Source organism: Chroicocephalus ridibundus, chromosome 4 (assembly GCF_963924245.1).
Source record: "Chroicocephalus ridibundus chromosome 4, bChrRid1.1, whole genome shotgun sequence".
NCBI lineage: Eukaryota > Metazoa > Chordata > Aves > Charadriiformes > Laridae > Chroicocephalus > Chroicocephalus ridibundus.
This window is the reverse complement of record NC_086287.1, coordinates 68,409,899-68,428,311: the sequence shown is the minus strand read 5'-3', so window position 1 is coordinate 68,428,311 and position 18,413 is coordinate 68,409,899. Positions and strand designations below refer to the sequence as shown.

Here is an 18,413-nt window from a genome sequence, read left to right as displayed (position 1 = left end):
TTCGCCAGCCTCCACGTTGATCTCTCCTGCCTGTGCACATCAGTGGAGCAGCCACACTGCTTCTGGTACAGCTGCTGGCTCATTTGAAGCTGGCTCAGATAACTGCTCCTGTCTGCAGGCAGAAGGCTTTTTTTCCCTATGAATATACCCATTTAAGTTGTTCCTAGCTGGCTATCCACTATTTTAAGTACTCTTCAGCTGACAAAGTCCTCATGCTCAGTACATCTTAGAAGTGAGTGTATTCTCGTCCTACCCAAAAGAGCACCCAGAAGGACTGGAGCCTCTCTGCTGTGAGGACAGGCTGAGAGACCTGGGGGGGTTCAGCCTGGAGAAAAGAAGGCTCCGGGGAGACCTTCCAGCCCCTTCCAGTCCCTAAAGGGGCTCCAGGAAAGCTGGGGAGGGACTCTGGAGCAGGGAGGGGAGCCATGGGGTGAGGGGGAACGGTTTTAAACTGAAAGAGGGGAGATTGAGATGAGATCTGAGGAAGAAATTCTTGGCTGTGAGGGTGGTGAGCCCCTGGCCCAGGTTGCCCAGAGAAGCTGTGGCTGCCCCATCCCTGGAGGTGTTCAAGGCCAGGCTGGACAGGGCTTGGAGCAACCTGGGCTGGTGGGAGGTGTCCCTGCCCAGGGCAGGGGGGTGGAACGAGATGGTCTTTAAGGTCCTTTCCAACCCCAACCATTCTGTTATTCTGAGACATGTTAGTCCTTGGGAACAGCTACTCAGAAAGGATCTTAGGACATATGTTCCTTTGTGCCACAGTAGTTAATCACAGTCATGTCCTCAGATCAGTATTTCTTGAGATCTGGTATTGCATCTCCCTGAAGTCCTATTTCAGCCTTTCACAGAAATTAATACGTAGCAAATTTTAACTACAGCACTAGAGGACAGAGCAGGGGAACTCTCTTAATAAGCCTGTGGCTGCTGCCCTGGAAGAGGCTCTGTGGGCAGGATGTTCCTCTGGCTGCTGATCTGCTGGGCATTAAGTAGAGATGCAGAAAATGCAATAAAAAAAAAAAAAAAGCCAGTTTGGAGTTCTTGAAATTAAACACACAAGAAGGAAAAATTGCTACTCACTGCCAACAGCCACAGGCCTCTGCAGTGTTTCTACAATTCAGAAGCTTCGCAGAGCTGGGAGGTGCTTGTGAATCCAGAGCAACGGGAGCTGAGAATTGGGTGCTGGGTTTTTTTCCTTTCCCCTGCGCTAACCTGAGGAGGGAGACAGCTAAAATCCTGATCAACCCCTGTGCGCCCAGGAGTGCAGTTAGCCATAATTGATAATTGTAGGCTTCGTACGCAGATGCCTTCGGGTTGATGGAACCACAGCGAGAAATGCCGCAGGATGTGTAATTGTGCTGCTCGTGCTGGGTGGCCTCTGTAAGCGTGCCGGGGAGGAATTCGTGCTTTAATTTAGCTATGTAGCCATCAAACGCAAACATTTGCTCTGTCTGTTGATGCATTTTTGTCCCGTGCAGGCGCCAGGCCAGATGAGCAAAACCGCGTTCGGTATTACTTCTCCTTACCCCAGTCCCACCCTCCCTGCACACACAATCCCAACCGTCTTTATTTTGCACATGCTACGTATTCGGAAGGTGAAAAAAATAGACGTTTTGCTAGTGATAGAAAGGCAAACAAACAATATACTCCACATCAAACTGTGTCATGTATCCTCTCCCTGGCAGAGCCCCAAGCATCACAGTTACTCGGATTCCAGCAGCGCGAGCACAGAGGGAGGGATTAATTAAAACTAGTACATGTTAATGGAGCTCTAAACCTGACTTCAGATTGCCTTAACAGACAGAAAAAATGTCATGGTATTAAACTCTTCCCCCTCGGGACCTGCTGGAGCGGCGTGTCAGCGAGAGGCTGCCCTTTCCAGGCATGTGGCGCTCCTGGATCCATCGAAGCTGCCCTGCCTTTACCCCTGGACCGATGACCATGGCACGCTGCTCCTCTCGCCAGCACCCTCCTGAGGACCCAGAAGAGTTCCTCCGTCTTCCCCTCTATGTCTGAATGGGCACAGACCTCGGGTTCCCTCCCAGGGCACCAAAATCCCCTTTGATGGGCAGTAGAGGAGTGGTCAGTTGGTCACAGCTCCCTCCGGTTAGCTGATACCTGGCCGGGTTGGGTCCTGGGGCAGGCTGAGCCCTGCCTGCCTGTCCCGAAATGTTTTAGTCAGTCCTTGAATGCTGTGAAAACTGAAGGGAGTGAGAGGAAGGCCATTTTTGCTGCCTGTGCTTAAAAAGGGCAAATGACGCGAGGCAGGGAAATGTTTCCGGTACTCGGAGCAAAACAAGGGGGTTTGCTTGTGGAAGGTGAGGCTGACGTGGCTGTAGGAAGAAAGGCAGGTTGAGGTGGGGCTGGCAGCCCCAAGGGGTGCCCAGTTGGGCTATGAGGGACAGCAGCCCCGTGCACTGCGTGCTCGAGACATCTCTGCAGGTGGGGAACATGTGGTGACCTCTTCCAAGCATGGCCAGGGACTGCTGAGGTAACCCCTACCGCAGGTGGTTTCCTCCAAGCAAGCTGCTGCCTGCCCACATTTGAGTCGTGCTAAGCCAAGGGCTGTTGCTAGGTCTCTTACGCTTCACCATCTCTTTATTTCTCTAGTGGAGGATAATCTTTGCTGGACAGCATCACCTCTGGAAGTGGCGCAGCTGGACGGTGGCAGGCTTGGGGTGTTTGTCCAGAGTTAGAGCAATTGGTCATGGTGACAGGTGACACCTTCCAAGCCCAGGCAGACTGCCTACACGTCTCATAGCTCCTGCGCCTCCAAAGGCGACGTCTGCTCTTTGTGTACTCTGAAACATTGCCCAGCTTTCTGAAGTTCACGAGTTAAGGTCTTAATGTTGTGCTGTTAAATTTTCAGCATCTCCATTCACACCAGAAAGCTCTTCTGTTCAGGGGGATTTAGAATAATGCAACTCTTCATGAGTCCTCATTATTTCTCAAAAGGTGACTGTGTTGTTCAAGTGCCCATATTGTGACAAGCGTCTAATTATGGATCCTTTCTGTAGACCCCCAGAGATGCCATTATGTCCACCTGCAGCAGAAGATTATAATTTGCATTCAGCGTGAGCTTTTCTCCATTATTTCCACTGCACATAAATAACGAAAACAAATCTTATCGACCACTGATCCTCTTTTCCTTTATCTTATATTTCATTTTTTGAAACAGCAGTTTTGCTTTGCTGCTTTTCCTGGGAGTATTGTTGTTTGCTACTTGAGCGCTAGCGTATCTGCTCTAGTCAGGCCTAATTGAATGTGCACCTTCCTTGGGCAATTGGCAAAAGTATCTTGGCTAAAAGGGCTTTTTGTCCTTTGAAAATAAAAGCGTGGCTGGAGGGGATGACACACCCAAAGATAAAAGCTTAATCGGTAACCACAAGATCGGTATATATTTACATGATTTTTCCTTTATCCCTTTTGTTTTCTATTTTTAAAATTTTTTTAACGCTCTTTTCCCCTCTTCTCACTACCCTTCTGATGATTGAAATTCTCAGACTCCTAGGTCAAAATGCCTCCCCATCCCTCTCTATTCACACCTGTAGATAAGAAGAGTTTTGAGGAGAAAATGCATTTTGGCACAGGCTCCTAATACCTGAATTAAAGGAGGTGACTAATGAATGCATACCCCTCTCAGAGGTCCACATGAGCAGGCAGACCACATCTTCTCATGAGGCTGTCCTGTGTTTTCATTGCATTTTGTAATTAATCGCACTGACAAAATCCCTGCAGAAACAGGAGGACAGAGGTATAAGCTTTGGGAGGGGAAAGACGTCATTCTGCTTCAGTCTTTCTCTGATGAAAAGTCTCTTTTAGACCTTCACAGGCAGATGACACCTGCAAATGTTTTGATTTCCCATGTTTCGTCTCCTTTTTGCATAATTCAGGTGACAAAATTTAACACAGCAGAGCCCAGTTTGTGTTTGCCCCCATCCTGTTCCCAACAGCGCTATCTTCAAAGTATGGAAACTCTCGTGAAATGAGGCAGAGCCGGGCAGGGCAGGGATGGACCTGTTCCATGGAAGGTGGTCAGTCTTTGAGTTGAGGTTTTGTTCCTGTTGAAGCAGATCCAGGGCGAAAACTGGTGATTAACAACTCTACCTACAAACCCAGCTGTTAAAGCTTGTTTCAAGTCAATCCAAACTGTTTTGCTTTGAGAAGCGGAAGCAATGCTGCCTTGTTGGTGTGGCACGCTAAAGGAAGATCGATGCAAAATGACTTAAAAACAGAAAACGGATCTATGTCTCTTTGGCACATACTGGTGCACGCTCTAACGCTGTTTGGGTTTCCTTTAGGACAAATCCACTGAGACTTTTTGTTTGGGGCACATTGGAATTGCATATTCTGGAGGAGCAAAGTTCTCTCAGAGGTTTTTGGGGCAGCTCTAATTGCAGACACCCCTTTCCTTACCTCCTCTGCTCGTAGCCTTTATGGAGTCAACTTACTTGGCTGTGCAGAGGTGCCTGGTGGTACGTGAGATGCTCTAGGATGGTGCACGCAGCTCCAGCTGTGGCTCTGGGTCTCTTGTAGCTCTTGCGTTGTATCTTCCACCCGCTCGAGATGGCTCAGCTCCCCTGCTGCGTCCCAGCTGCCCCTGCCTGCCCATGGCTGAGAACACTTTGGGCACTCCGTGGCATCTTTGCTATTATACACAAATCGCTCTTTATGGGACACTCTAGAGGTGCAAAGGTAATTTGCATGTAAAGGTATCACTAGTATTCGTGGGTTTAAGTCAAAGGGAACTCAAATTTAGAGAATTCAAGCAATGATTTTCATGTGTTTGGGATATCATCCCTAGGTTTTTAGTATTTATAAAGGATGAAGGCTATAATAACATTCTGGTGAAACACTCACATGCCCAAAATGCACTGGGAGATGTCATTTCCCTCAGTTGTGCAAATCGGTATGTTCAGTTAAATAATGTCTGGTAACAGCGTGCGCGTCTGCGATGTTACGAAGGATGGCTTGTGTGCATTTTGACTTGGGAAGCTGGAGAGGAGAAGATGTGATGAAGGCAGCAGTCGCTGGAAATATCCATCTTGTATTTCCAGCTCACGGATGTCATTTCGTATTATTTGTGCCAGGTACAGCAGCTGTCACTGAGCCTTTCTTTGCTCAGTGTAGTGCAGATTGTTTTGGTATCTCTATTTTAGTCAGCTGGGCCATGAAAAATTAGTGCAGAGGCTCGTTACATCGCTGCAGCTTGCCGTTGCTCGGAGCTCAGTTAATTTTTGCCTTCCAAGGCCCACACCTGGGCCATGGGTGCCACTGAGGAGTGAGCTAAAAATAAAGGCAAACCGTTGCCACAGGTCCTTTAGAAAAGTGGGCGGGGGCAAATAATTCCAAAATGTGTTTCTGGAAGAAGGTATTTAACCAAATACCTCAAAACACAGGGGGAGAGGACGGTTGCACATTGGGCATCAACCCTTGGCTCCAAAACTGGCTGATCATTCTCTGGTTTCTTTGTTTTCCCCATTTTTGTTCACATCTCCTGCAGGCAAAGCCTACGCTCCCGAGTTCTACTACGACACCTACAACCCCCTGTGGCAGAACAGACCCCGCGTCTACTCCTACAGTCTCCAGTGGACCCAGATGAACCCCAACGCTGTGGACCGCATCCTTGCCTACCGCTTAGGGATTAGGCAGGTGAGGAAAGAAATTAGTTCATGCAGGACATGCCTTTTGAGTACTGACCTCTGTGAGGACTGCCGAACCTTTATTTTGTTTTCTTTTACTTTTATTTTGGTTTATTTCATTTCATTTCATTTCATCTCGTGTGAGTGGGAGTTGTTTCTCCTCCTCCTGGAAGGTTTGCCACCATCTTGCAGAAGGGGTCCTCTGCCACTTGCAGATCCTGGAAACTAATTTGCACGTTTGCAGTGTGAAAGGCAGAGATTAAAGAGCTGCTCCTCAGAGGGTTTGCAGAGGCTGTGGCTCAAGATATGCTAGAGAGATTACCTGAAATAAACTTGCAGTGAAATTAAACTTTTTATCTCTCTGTATGTATCTACATATATTTTTATTAGATCTTCCATGTAAATAGATAAATATAGGGATAGCTGGAGCTTTCCTGCGGAAACACATAGTGATCCCTGAGAAGCAAGCCATCTTTCCTGACCACGTTAAAGCCGATCGCACTTGTGTCATTATAGATTCACTGTGAACTTTTCAGTGGGAATTGGCACTGTTAAGGAAGCGTGGGACCAACCCACTTGCAGCAGAATTGTTAAATTAACATAGCCATCCCCATTAATTTTCCCTGTAACAATTCTAAAAGAAAAACATCATTTGTCTTCTTTGAAGGTTATTGCTACAAAGCTTGAGTTTTAATAGTCAATTAAAGTGAAATAACCAATCTGTGCATTGCTTAACCTCTCGTTAAATGGCAACACCTCTGCTTACTCCCCTTCTCAGCGCAAAGTGATGTTCCTACAGCTAAGTCCGTACAAAATCTCACAATTTTGTGTTCTAAAGGCAGAACATTTTGCGCCATAACGCTTGTTTGCAGTCCTGTCCAGAGTCTGTCTGTGCCAAATACTACAGCTGTGGCAGAGATCAACTCTGACAGCTTGGGTTTTGCTAGGAGTTCTCAAGGAGAAGTAAATGGCTTGAAAATAATGCTCCTTGCTGTGAACACCTCCTTGGCCACCACGTCCACCTCCGAGTCATGTCTTACCTGTTGGGCTGCCAGCCATGGGTCTGGCAGAGGAGGCTGTGCCATGCTGTGCCGTGCTGTATCATGCCTTCCGAAAGGGTTATCAGACATTGGAACAGGCTGCCCAGGGCAGTGGTGGAGTCACCATCCCTGGAGGTGTTTAAAAGCCGGGCAGACGTGGTACTGAGGGACATGGGGTAGTGGTGGTCTTGGCAGTGTTGGGTTGATGGTTGGACTCGATGATCTGAAAGGTCCCTGCCAACCTTGACGATTCTGTGATTCTATGCCATGCCATGCTGTGCCTGGTCAGGGCCACAGGCCTCCCACCATCCAGCTCCTGGGCACGTGCCCCCAGCTCTGCTCCCAGCCTGGACTCGCTGTGATCAAGTGAAGTCTTTTTGGTGCTTACTTGGGAGAAACCATCTCATTCTTTTGGTCTTGTTTTACATTCCAATCAAGCTTACTTTTCTCTAAATAATACCACAGTTGATTGATTTAGAAAGTACAGGTTTGGTTATTCAGCGCCTGAAATAATAGTTTGTGCAGGGAGAAAGAGATTTGGGATTAAGACAGACGCTTGAAGATGCACATATATATTTTTGAAAATGTGAGTTCAGAAAGTATTTTGTTATCCTGCAGATCTCCTAGTGGGATGAGCTTTGTGAGCTGCAAAACAAATACACAATTTGAGCATGTTATTTATGCTGAGGGGATGGGGTTTTGCTGGTGTAGCTTCTGTGGTAGCCGTGGAGTTGACTGGGACGCGTCCAGGGAAGGGCGCTGATACCTGGGGGTGCTGGCTCTCCGTCACTCAGAGTTTGTCTCTGCCCGAATCTAACTAATTTGAAATGAAAATCGGTGACTTTTAATACATGTTTATGCCACTGTTTGCATCATTGGGCACAAATCAGTTCCGTTATCCTCATTACCCGAGAGGGATTATTAAATTTAAAAAAGAATTTGCACAAGTAAAAGAATATATAATGAAATTAATTGCATTAGGATTTTTAGCTCTTCTTTTCCCCATTTCATTTTAATTTACTTTTAATTATCTATTTATATAATTATCTAGAGTTACTTTACTCTAATTTCCTTGACAACACTCTCTGTCAGGCTAATCATAATATTTTCCTTTCGTCTGTCTGAAGCCACGTTTAAAACGTGGGTGATTTAGAACCTAGTGAGCCATCCGGACATGCTCATCCGTTATTGCAGTAATTCCCCCTGAAACAAGGGTGATAATTAAACTTCTTTTTTTTTTTCTGACACCTACCGGTACTTGCTACCAGCAGATTACCTTCTGAACTGTTTGTGTTTAGATAGTTCATTTGACTTAGCAATGTATTTTTTACTGGGTTTTGCTATTATTTTTATTTAACACTAAAAGCAGGGCCGAGCGTCCTTCGGGAGCGGCAGAAAACAACCGCTTACGGCTGGGCAAAGTTCATGGGATTTTGAACGAAACTCAGACCCTAGTTGAGAGGATTTCCAGGTCGAAGCAAGGGTCTGCGCCTGCAGCCCAGCATCCTGCTGCTGTTGTAAAAACTAGATGCTCTTAATCTTTATTTTAATCTTAATCTTTGTTTTAATCTTCTAACGCGTCACGAACCGCTGCCAGTGGGCTACGTAGTGGGTCAGCGTGTTGGTATCTGCCGCTGATTCCGTTAACACCGTTACCTTTATCTGATGAGTAAATGGCTTTTGCGTTAAGAACGCTAACACCCGAGCCCAAGCACCGCTTCCTCCACAACCTCTACATCGCTGCTTCACCTGAGGCAGAATCCAGGCAGTATTTGGGGAATATTTAGTTGACAGCAGGTTTAGGCTTGCCGAATCTTCCGTGGAATTGCTAAAGCCTGTAATATTGACAATATTTTTAATGGCATTTTGTAAAAGCAGGAGTTTCTGATGAGACACAGAGCAGTTTAGCTCCATTTTTGCCTTTGCCAGGTGGCTGTGGAAAGCAACGCAACGGATGTGCTTAATAATGAAACTTTTCAAGGGCAAAGGAGGCTGGTAATAGAATGTGGCAGACTAGGGATTTTCCTTAAAGACAACTTGTTCTGCTAGGAATGATTTGATTATACAGGGGTCTCACGACCGGAAAGCACGTCCCCCGGCTGGCACACGGTGACGTCGCGGAGCTGGAGATGTCTCTGCCCTGATCAGCTCGGGCAAGCAGAGCTTTGAGAAGTTACTGGAGAGAAATGTCCGGTGCCAGAGGTGTTGTGCGGGCAGAAAGCAGGTGGAACGGAGACGCTGAAGCGAAGCAGGGGGGGGAAGCGATGAAAATAATTCTGTCTTGTTAACGTAGAGGTACGAGCTATTTCACTGTGGGTGCCAGGAGCCGCTGTTGTGCTATCGGGACCTTCATGACTGTGTGGTTGCTTTCTGACATTGCAAAGAAACGTTTTAAGAAGAAAATTAACCAGTTTAAGAATTGAATTGAAAATCTGTAAGAATCACTGCGTTTATACGTATGTTATCCTTATGTCTTCCTGTAAGATCATTGTATCGCTCTCCCCCCACCCCTTTATTTAAAGCTACAAACTGCAGGTTCAGCGCAGCGATGGTGAGAGAAGTTTGTTCGGTTGCATTTGTCCCTCTGTCATGGTAGTGTGTGACGGATGCTCCCTCCTGGGAGAATCAGGGAGGAACCGGAATTATTTAGAGCACTCTGCTTTCTGCTTAAGCCCCAACACTCCTGCTGCTGCCTTTTGGGGATTCGTTCTGTGCTTAACATTATTTTTTCAACAAGCCCAGGCTCTTGTCTGCGTTTCTGGTTGACGCAGCACACGGACGGTGGTTTCCCAGCGCTGGGTTTTAATCGGCTTTGAGGATGCTGAGCTGCAGAATCTGCCAAGCCCGCTGTGACGGAGCATCTAGCCGCCAAGCACTGTGCTCCTCTTTAATGGAACAGTGACAACTGCTTCAAAAAATGAGGTGCTAAACGGCCATAGAGTTTACTTCTTGAGTGAGCGTAAGAGCTGCTGTTCATGCGCTTTGATAGCGCTCTGAGCCCTCAAGCACGTCTTGAGGAAACGGCCCCATCCCTCCAAGGAGTTATTACGGATGTGGTCTCCTCCTCATGGAGATTTCTGGCTTGTTCATTTAGAAAAAAAAAGAATTTAGTTGATAAATAATAATAGCATGGGCCCTGGTCTGATTTGCAGTTCTTGTAAGACCAGTCTAGCCAATTTTGGCAGGGTAAAAGACCCCTCAAGGGCCCACGTTATCGGTTGCAGTGACCAAAAGGGATAGTACTGTATTAAAGTTCAAGGATTTTGAAAGGCGTGTGTCCTGTGAGTACAACTTTCAGACACACAGGCGTGTGTTAGCAGTGAATTAGGGCTCAGAGTCCACCTTCTCCTAGGTGATGCCCAATAACCCAGACCATTGCATGGCCTGTTGTCTCGGTGGGACCATCTCTCTCTCCCATCCTCTTTCTCTGGGGCTTCCTTTAATTTTCTTAATATTCCTGGAAGAATATTAAGAAGTCCTGCCAGATTCCACCCTGTGTGAGTCCCCAGAACAGTGTTACACATTTCTGTCAGATCCTGCTTCTTGTCACCCACCTTTTCACTAGAGTTAAAATCAAGGCATGTCTCCAGCATAAGAGGATAATGTAATGGTCGGAAAGCAGGATGCAGGAGAAATTTCTTTGGCATTTCAAGCACTGGTTAAAGAGAAGTTGAGAGAAACTGGCACAGCAAATGCTAGAAAAGTTATTTGAGAAAAAATGGAGCTTGGTTTAATGACATATCAGGGAAGCCAAGAAAGTCAAAAAGGGACAGGGAAGGTCCCATCAGGTGGAGACGGAGTCACAAGAACAGAAAAGTGTCATTTTTCTGCCTATAGAGTGAAAATGGTGACAGCATTATTTACTGCTTATGTAGAATGAAATTTCGCACTTATGAAAAATATATTTATTTTATCGCACTCAAGGCCCCCACCTGATGGGTAGCAATTCTCCAGATGTTCCTTCTCTCAGGATCACAGGGCTGTCATCCCACAATGTTCTGCCATAGGAAAGATGTTTGCAAGCTGGGTATTTTCATTTGGTTTGCTGTAGAACATGTAAAAGAGCTATACATCAAAATGTATACAAAAATTGTATTCGGAACCATTCAAAAATAATTACTCACATCTGTAGCAATTAATTTCAGGGGAGGAAGTGAGGGAGTTGAAAAGGCTAATTCACATGTAGATTGGAATATTTCTAATGTTGTTTTCATGAAAAATTTTAAGCCGCCTTCTACAGAGGGTTATAAGCTGTCCCAAAGATTTCAGAGCATGCATTTCTTTTTGGAAGTCTAAACCGGGCTTTGCTTTTCTCCTGTTATATCTGCACTTGTGAAATGAGACAGAGAGAGTTTGGCAAAAAAAAAAAAAAAGAGTACAACATGTAAAGGCAGGTTTCTTATTGATTTTTCTGGGTTTGGCAAATTGAATTAGAGAAGCAATGGTTCTGTTTTACAATTTTCAGTTTTCAGTACTGATACCTGCTGTGCTTATTCTTCAGAAGACTGAGGCTTGAGTTTCGAAAAAGCAAGCTGAGGGTTATCATTTGAGATTTGTACCAAATTCTTTTCATTGCCAATTAAAAATGGTTACATCTCCCAGTCTTCTGATAGGTTAGGAAAATTCTTATGCATAATTTCAAAAAAAAAATCTGTTGATTATCCTTTAAGAAATTCAGAGGTAGAAGTTATATACATAATTTTTTTTTTCTGTGAGGTCCTGGTGCTCTGGCTTTGATCCCGTGGTCTCTTAGCTACCGAAGATGCTGCTGACGGTACCCCCAGTCCCCGGCGGGGGAGCTGAGCTGTGCGCCTCTAGAATAACCAGTTCTCTTGGTTTGGAGGCAGCGCGCTGTGTTTTCTAGAGATGCAAACAGAAGACATCCCACGCAGAGCTGTGCCCGTTTACATTACCACAAAATGTGGACATTATAATTAAACTCCCTTTCTTCACACACACACACACAAAACCCCCAAAACCAGTCAAAATTTAAGATACTCATTTTCTTCAAGCAATTAGTGCCTGCTGGGACTGCCTTGGCTTGATTTTTGTTATATAAGCATAAACTCCTGCTACTTCATTACTAATTTTAATACCTAATTCATATTAACTTTTTAGTGCAATTTCTTAAGGAAACAGGACACACATGAATGGCCTGAAGTTACTGCCTGGGATTTCTGAACCCAGCTCTTCGTTTTGGCCGGCCCTGCTGGGGAAGAGAGGTGCAGCAGGCGAGGACGGCCCCTCCAGGGTTGTGAAAGCACGTGGACCGGTCAAGGAAAAATACGTAATTAGGGAAAAAAAATGTAAGGGTAGGATCACATTAACCAAAAAGAAACGAAGCATGGACTGTGGGAGTTCTCTAGCTTCATAGCAAGCTCTGTGGAACCCCCTCCTGGGCTACCTTGCATTTTAGGGTAATATCTGAGCTTTCTCTTCGGGATGTCTGTATATGTATATTTATACATTGCAGGAGACAAAGATGTCTATTTCAAATGTCCTTCTTGACTTGTGACAGCAATGACAAAGTAATAATTCCCTACGGAGAATTATAATACTATATAATTAATATTGTAATTATAAGTCCTGCAGAGGGAGGAGCTCCTAAAGCAGTAACATTGCATGACCTGAGTCTTTCGTTGCACGTTTCCCTTCAGCGAAGAAAAATACCGACTTATTTGTACTCAGGAGCATATGCTTTCACCCAGCATTGCCAAAATCAAGCCCCACGTCGTGGCCTCAGCCCGTGCGTGGTGGTCACACTCAACTTCCATTTATTCTGCCTCGGCAGAAAAATCTGAATTGATTACGGCTGGCAAATGCAGTGTATCAGCCAAACTTTAGGAAAGACGCAGGAGAAAACAGAACAAACTGAAGAGCAATTTAGTGAGAGAAATTACTCAAGCTAGAGGAATTTATTTTAATAAACAAGTTATTTGCTGTCGATGACGTTTAAACCCTCGTGCTAGGGCTGAGCCTCCCCTTGCTGGCGTCCCCGTGCGTGCGCTGAAGCACGGCCCTGGCCTCAGGTGGGACTGCCCGTATCACCTGCGCCACCCAAACAAGGATGTGCTGGTCCTTAAATCGTGGAGCCGTGAGCGGGCACCCCTCCAGCAGAAGCTGGGCCCTTGATGAAAACGTGCTCCGCTGCCAGTACAAACAGCAGCAGAGCAGATCGGGTGGGATGTGTGTTTCCACGACTGCTTTTTCACCCTGCCGCGGTGTAGTTGGCCAATAAATGCAAACAGCAGGCTGTCAGGATTTTGATGCTGATCAGATGCAGGTTTAAAATGAAGAATATGATTACCTAGAAATATTTTTCATTACCCTGTCTTATTCTTTATATAAACTCCTGTGGTGCAAGACTGTTTAGAAAAAAATCTGTATCTGCCAACAATAGTTTTCTTGTTAGTATTGATTTAGAATCACAGAATCACAGAATGGTTTGGGTTGGAAGGGACCTTAAAGACCACCCACTCCCACCCCTGCCCTGGGCAGGGACACCTCCCACCAGCCCAGGTTGCTCCAAGCCCCGTCCAGCCTGGCCTTGAACCCCTCCAGGGATGGGGCAGCCACAGCTTCTCTGGGCAACCTGGGCCAGTGTTTGGCACAGGTTCCAAATGGAATATCCTGTTCCATTTCATACGGTGTCATACAGTTGTTCAGAAATATTAAAGGATTTGCAAAAATGAAAAATAATAGAGAAATAGAGCAATGAAACTTTGAAAATTGAAGACCCACATAAAAATTATGGCAAATGCATGACAATAAACAGTTGTGTGTCTGGCATGCGGCATGCTTTTCCTCATAGTAAAACATAGCATAAATAAATACTTGAAAAGGCCCTTGGGTGTTAACAGAAATTTAATTCTGATGAAGGATGCATCCTCTCCAGCGAAGATAGTTTCAGAGCAGCATCAATGCCTCAGAGTCATAAATAAATTGTATAATATATTGCGGGTACCCTGTTAAAATGTATTAGGATATCAGGATAAAATTAGCAATAGCTGCACTTGCTCAAGGCATAGGTCCATTATCCCAGGAGTTTATCTGCACCCCAGACAAGCCATGGGTGCTGATGGAGGGCTGCAACCCAGAGGGGAGTGGAGGTAGAAGGGGTGTGAGCCAAATGTTATCCCCCAGCTGTGACATGTTGTCCCCTCACATACTGTTCTTCCCTGAATTGGTTGAGTTCCCTTTGGACTATTTGCACTTTTGATGTTTCTGTCATCCCCATCAGTGAGTTCACCACCGCCACTGCCCCTTGCATGGCAAGCGAGCGTCCCCCCGAGCAGGCGGCATTCACGCAGACAGAAGCAGCTTGAAGAACACTGTTCCTGACACCACCAAGTGTCCCAAAATGAAATAATTCTGGAATAGAGCTGTTTGAACCGCTGAATTAATGTTGCTCACTGAAAGAGCTTCTTCTCTCTCCCTGTGACTGTTCCACATGTGTCCTTATGTCTTCTTTGCTCTCCCACCTCCAAGACCTGTGCTAAAGACTGTACCGGTGTCAGTAGAATACATCTGTGCCTTATTTCATGCGCTGTAATGGCCTTATTTTCACTGCATTCCTTCGAGATACTTTTATGAAACTGAAACATAGAGAAAGGTCAGAAATAGTCACTGCTAGTAGGGCTCGCTTTGGGAAAGGGATTGTACCTCTGTGTATTGAAAGGGAGCATCAAGATTCATGCTCAGAGACGCTTCACCTGAAATCTGGGCATCCCGTGTCACCAAGAGCAGGTGCCGTCACCCTCATGCTGGGCGTTTTTGTGCAGTGTTTCCCTTCGCCACCCTCCTGAGACATCTCACCATTTCTGTAGGCTTTGCATCTGATCTCCTGGGCAGGTTATCTGCAAATTCAGCGCTGTGGCCAGGTGACGGGAGGGCAGCGGCAGCTCTTGGTAGAAATGTTGAAGAGCATGGCAAAAGACCATATCCTCCAAGGGAGGCAATGGCCTTCACCAAACTCAAACAAGAACATGGAGTTTCACTGCACAATACTGCACAGTGAAAAAAGTCCCATTAGTGTTTTTCCTGTTGGCCAAGTATTGAGTATTCGCTGTATTTCTGTTCTTTGGTAACAAATGGAAGTGCTTTTGTGCGGCAAAGCAAGCTGTCACATCTCTTAGCATCTCCTCTCTGCACTGGGGTGAGCAATCCTGGCAACCTATAAAGGGAATATTTATCTTCTGAGCTTCCTGCCCTCTTTCTGAGGCCATTCAGGTTGAGTAAGTGTCTGCACGTCTAGACGGTGCATGAACTGAAACTATTAAATCTCTTTGAGGTCTGCCTGGATTTTCCCTAGCGCTGTTAATGAGGGCGTTTAGAAAATGAGCACTGCAGATCTTTCAGTGTAAAAAATAAAAATGAGAGGAATTGCCCACTTACCATTGATCAAAGCTGAGACTTCACCAACGTTACTCCCCGTGAGCAGCATTAACGACTGCGTAAGAGGCAGCCGGGGCAAGACAGACCCCAGTGCTGGGAGCTCTGCAGACCAGGGCTGCTTCTTGCTGGGATGCTCCCTTGGCTCCTGCCTCCAGGTTTCTGCAAAACACCAGCTATTACCTTTCCATAACCTTATCTGTGTATCGGTCTTAAGCTAATCAATTAGGAAACCCAGATGCCTACGAGACACTTGGGTGTTTTTTACTGGGCATAGTCTTGCTGTCTCTCACCATCAGTTCTGTCCTGACTGAAACACGTGTAGTACGTGTAATTTAGGAAAAAAATCATTGTAAAATAAGAAATTTTGCCAAAAAAAAAAAAAAAAGAGCAGTGCCATTACCAAACTAAACCTGTTTCTGCTCCGCAGAGATGTACTGGCTCTGTTCATCCAACAGAGGCAAGGAAGGATTTCTTTGTTTTTAAAAGTCCTGTGCAATCTTTAGTTGCGGTTTGGAGAGAAGAGAAGGTAAATGAGAATTATTCTTTTTTTAAATAATGTAATTAGGTTGGCAATTCCTTAAACACAGGTTTCACTTGCTCCTAGGTAAGGGGTGTTTGTAGCTAAATCAGAACGCACTAGCCAGTGTATATACTAAGTAAGCTCGTTCATCAAATAATGTATTTTACAAAAATTGTAAATTGTTGGGATGCGAGTGATTTGTCCCTAAAGGCAACTGCTTCATCCATTCTTTTGCTGTTAGAGAATTCTTTATTCTCTGAAACATACATATGTTTAAATTGAATACAAACCATATTGCCTTTCAATAAGCAAATGAGCACCCTCCTGCAATGCATCTGCGGTTTTGAGCTGATTTAAAACACCACATTTACATTTTGAGAACTTCATTAAACGTCTAGTGGCTATTTCCTTTCCTCTCGTGCAGCGATTGTCTTAAGTATTTAAGAAATGTTTTGTCGGAACATGCATGTCTGACAAGTTGAGCCGTTATTTATTGGCAAAAATTCATTCTTTCTTAAGAAGTTAAGCAAAATCAGTATGTTCGCTTTCCTTAGAAATGCACTTTGGCATCATGCGCTTGTCTTGTTGCATTATTACTCGTTGATCTATTTATGCAGAGACTCATGTAGGTTGCTTAAAATGCAGCCTTGTTTTTCCAGTTCATTTACCAAGACAACCTCGCTTGTTCACAGTATTGACTAAGTAGCGGAGCTCCAGCGTGCCGTATTTTAAAAGGGTTGGGCTTGTCATCCTGATTGCAGCTAAGGCCATTAATTTGCCACTGTGTAATTATTTTGTGTGAAAAAACACGGTCATTTGTAAATAGCTTTTTGAAATCGCAAGAAAACGAGTTAGTTCAGTGGTGGCGACAGGAGTGCGCTGTCTGTCATTTGAGATCCATTTGGAGAAGGTTGTAGCATTGTGGGATACTCGCTAAGTCATCGCCACTGAAATATGAAATGTATCTTGGCATAAACAGTTTCTTGATCATGGGAATGTAGTTGTTGGTATAAGCATGAAGTGTTTAATTTAAACTTAGGAACTGAATCTTGGTGCCACTTTGATAATTTCATCTCTTGTTGCCCCGAAAAAATGATGGTCTGCTACTGCAGATAAACCCAGGTGCGTGCTGCTGGCAGACACATTGCTGGCAGTGCCCCGCTCACCCACTACGCGGCTGTGCCACGTACTTTGAAGTGTGAGTGTTGGCCCCAGCCTGGTCTCTCAATACGTGACCTTCAAATTTGATAGGTCACTGAAAAGGAAGGAGAAAACTTTCTCTGAAAACCAACCTTAAGGTGGGTTAATAATTAACCTGCCTTTCGTGAATGCCTAACAAAACAGGGATTAAAAATGGAAAAACTCTTTTGGTAGATGTCTAGCAGTAGCAAAAGAGCAGGAGAACGTGCACCGCGGGGGCTGGGAACAGTGCCGCTCCTGTTTAATCCTGTAGACTTCAGTGAATTCATCAGGGAGCCAGCCAGTTTTAAAGTCTTAAAATGGATTCTCTTGGTTTATATCACATTTTAGCATGTCCTTAAGGAGGAAAAAAAAAGATATTGACTTGAATGCAGTGTTGTCATGTTCAAGGTTGTGACTGATCTGAGCCCACACATTAGAGAAGCGCGCATTGCGACCCTGACCAAGAGCAAAATCCTACTGCCGACGTTCAGTCAACGGGTGTTTCCACTGTTCCCATTGAAGTGCAAGCAGAGAGGATCCATCGCCAGTTGGTCAAGCCAAACATGGCATGGTAGAACCTGGTTAGGTTCTACCATGGGTTAGGACTTTGTGGGTTATGGTGATAATGAAGACACACATTGGGCTGTGGGGAGTTCAGGGCCACATGTTACAGCCCTGAGTGCCTTCTTATTACCAAGTTCCACAAGAAAAAAGATCATGATTTTTAAGAAGAGTTTTATGCTTGTCTTCTTAGTAGCGTTCACATTTCTATTCAAACTGTGGATAACTTTGTTTGAAGAAGAGTTCCAAAACAAAACAGAAAGCAGTAGCCAGACAGTTGATACTAAACGTCAATATGATAATCAGAAAACATAAGTGCTCAGGTGAGCTTTGATCCTGGAGCAGAACAGACCTCGACCACAGAGGAGGTGGCACTGGGGTGCTCTGGCCGGGTCTGGGAGCAAGCGATTCCCAGTCCTGAGGCGTCGATGGGGAACACGGTCGGTGTGAGGTGCAGCCTCTTATCTGTAAGACCCTTTTGGCACTGAGAGCAGGGTTAGCTGGTGGGTACAAGACTTCATCTATTATTAATAGCAGACTGGTATTCACATTTTTGGTTTAAGTGGTGGAATGCGGATGCATTCAAAATAATCAGCAATAAAATTGACATGTGTGACACCATCAGAACACCTGTGTTGTATCGCAGTGTAACTCGGGAGACTATAAATCCTCCTGCCTGTAGCATTTATGGAAAAAGCAGTGCAGAGTACAGGGAATTTCCATTTCTCAGGGTCACTGTGGTACGCAGCCTTTCATTTGTAACTATCCTGCGCAGGACTCGAATTGAAGAATGAGTACAACCTTGTGTGTCTTTCATCATGGTGACTGCATAGATTTGGTCATCCTCTACTTGCTTCTGAAGGTGCTGAGGTCTGCCAAGACATTGGCTGCACATAAGCAACATTTTTCTGTCTCATTAATAGCTCCCTGAAGAATATTCTGACATTAATGTGTTTCAGCTTTGGATTTGGCTTTGGAATTAGTGACCCAGATTCTTCCAAGTTTTTGTATTTCAAATCTTGTACGTGTTCCCGTGTCAGCCTTTCAAGGTGGCCAAGACTCCTGTAGTTGGCTTTCATT

The 18,413-nt window shown here is 45.2% G+C and overlaps 1 protein-coding gene across 1 annotated transcript in view; it reads left to right on the top strand.

The window, feature by feature from the left end:
- MDGA2 (MAM domain containing glycosylphosphatidylinositol anchor 2) overlaps window positions 1-18,413 on the top strand; it is a 369,386-nt gene that overhangs the window by 311,056 nt on the left and 39,917 nt on the right. Inside the window, exon 10 of the mRNA XM_063333753.1 lies at window positions 5,498-5,646. Within this exon, the coding sequence (XP_063189823.1) occupies window positions 5,498-5,646 (149 nt within the window). The remainder of the gene's footprint in view (window positions 1-5,497; window positions 5,647-18,413) is intronic.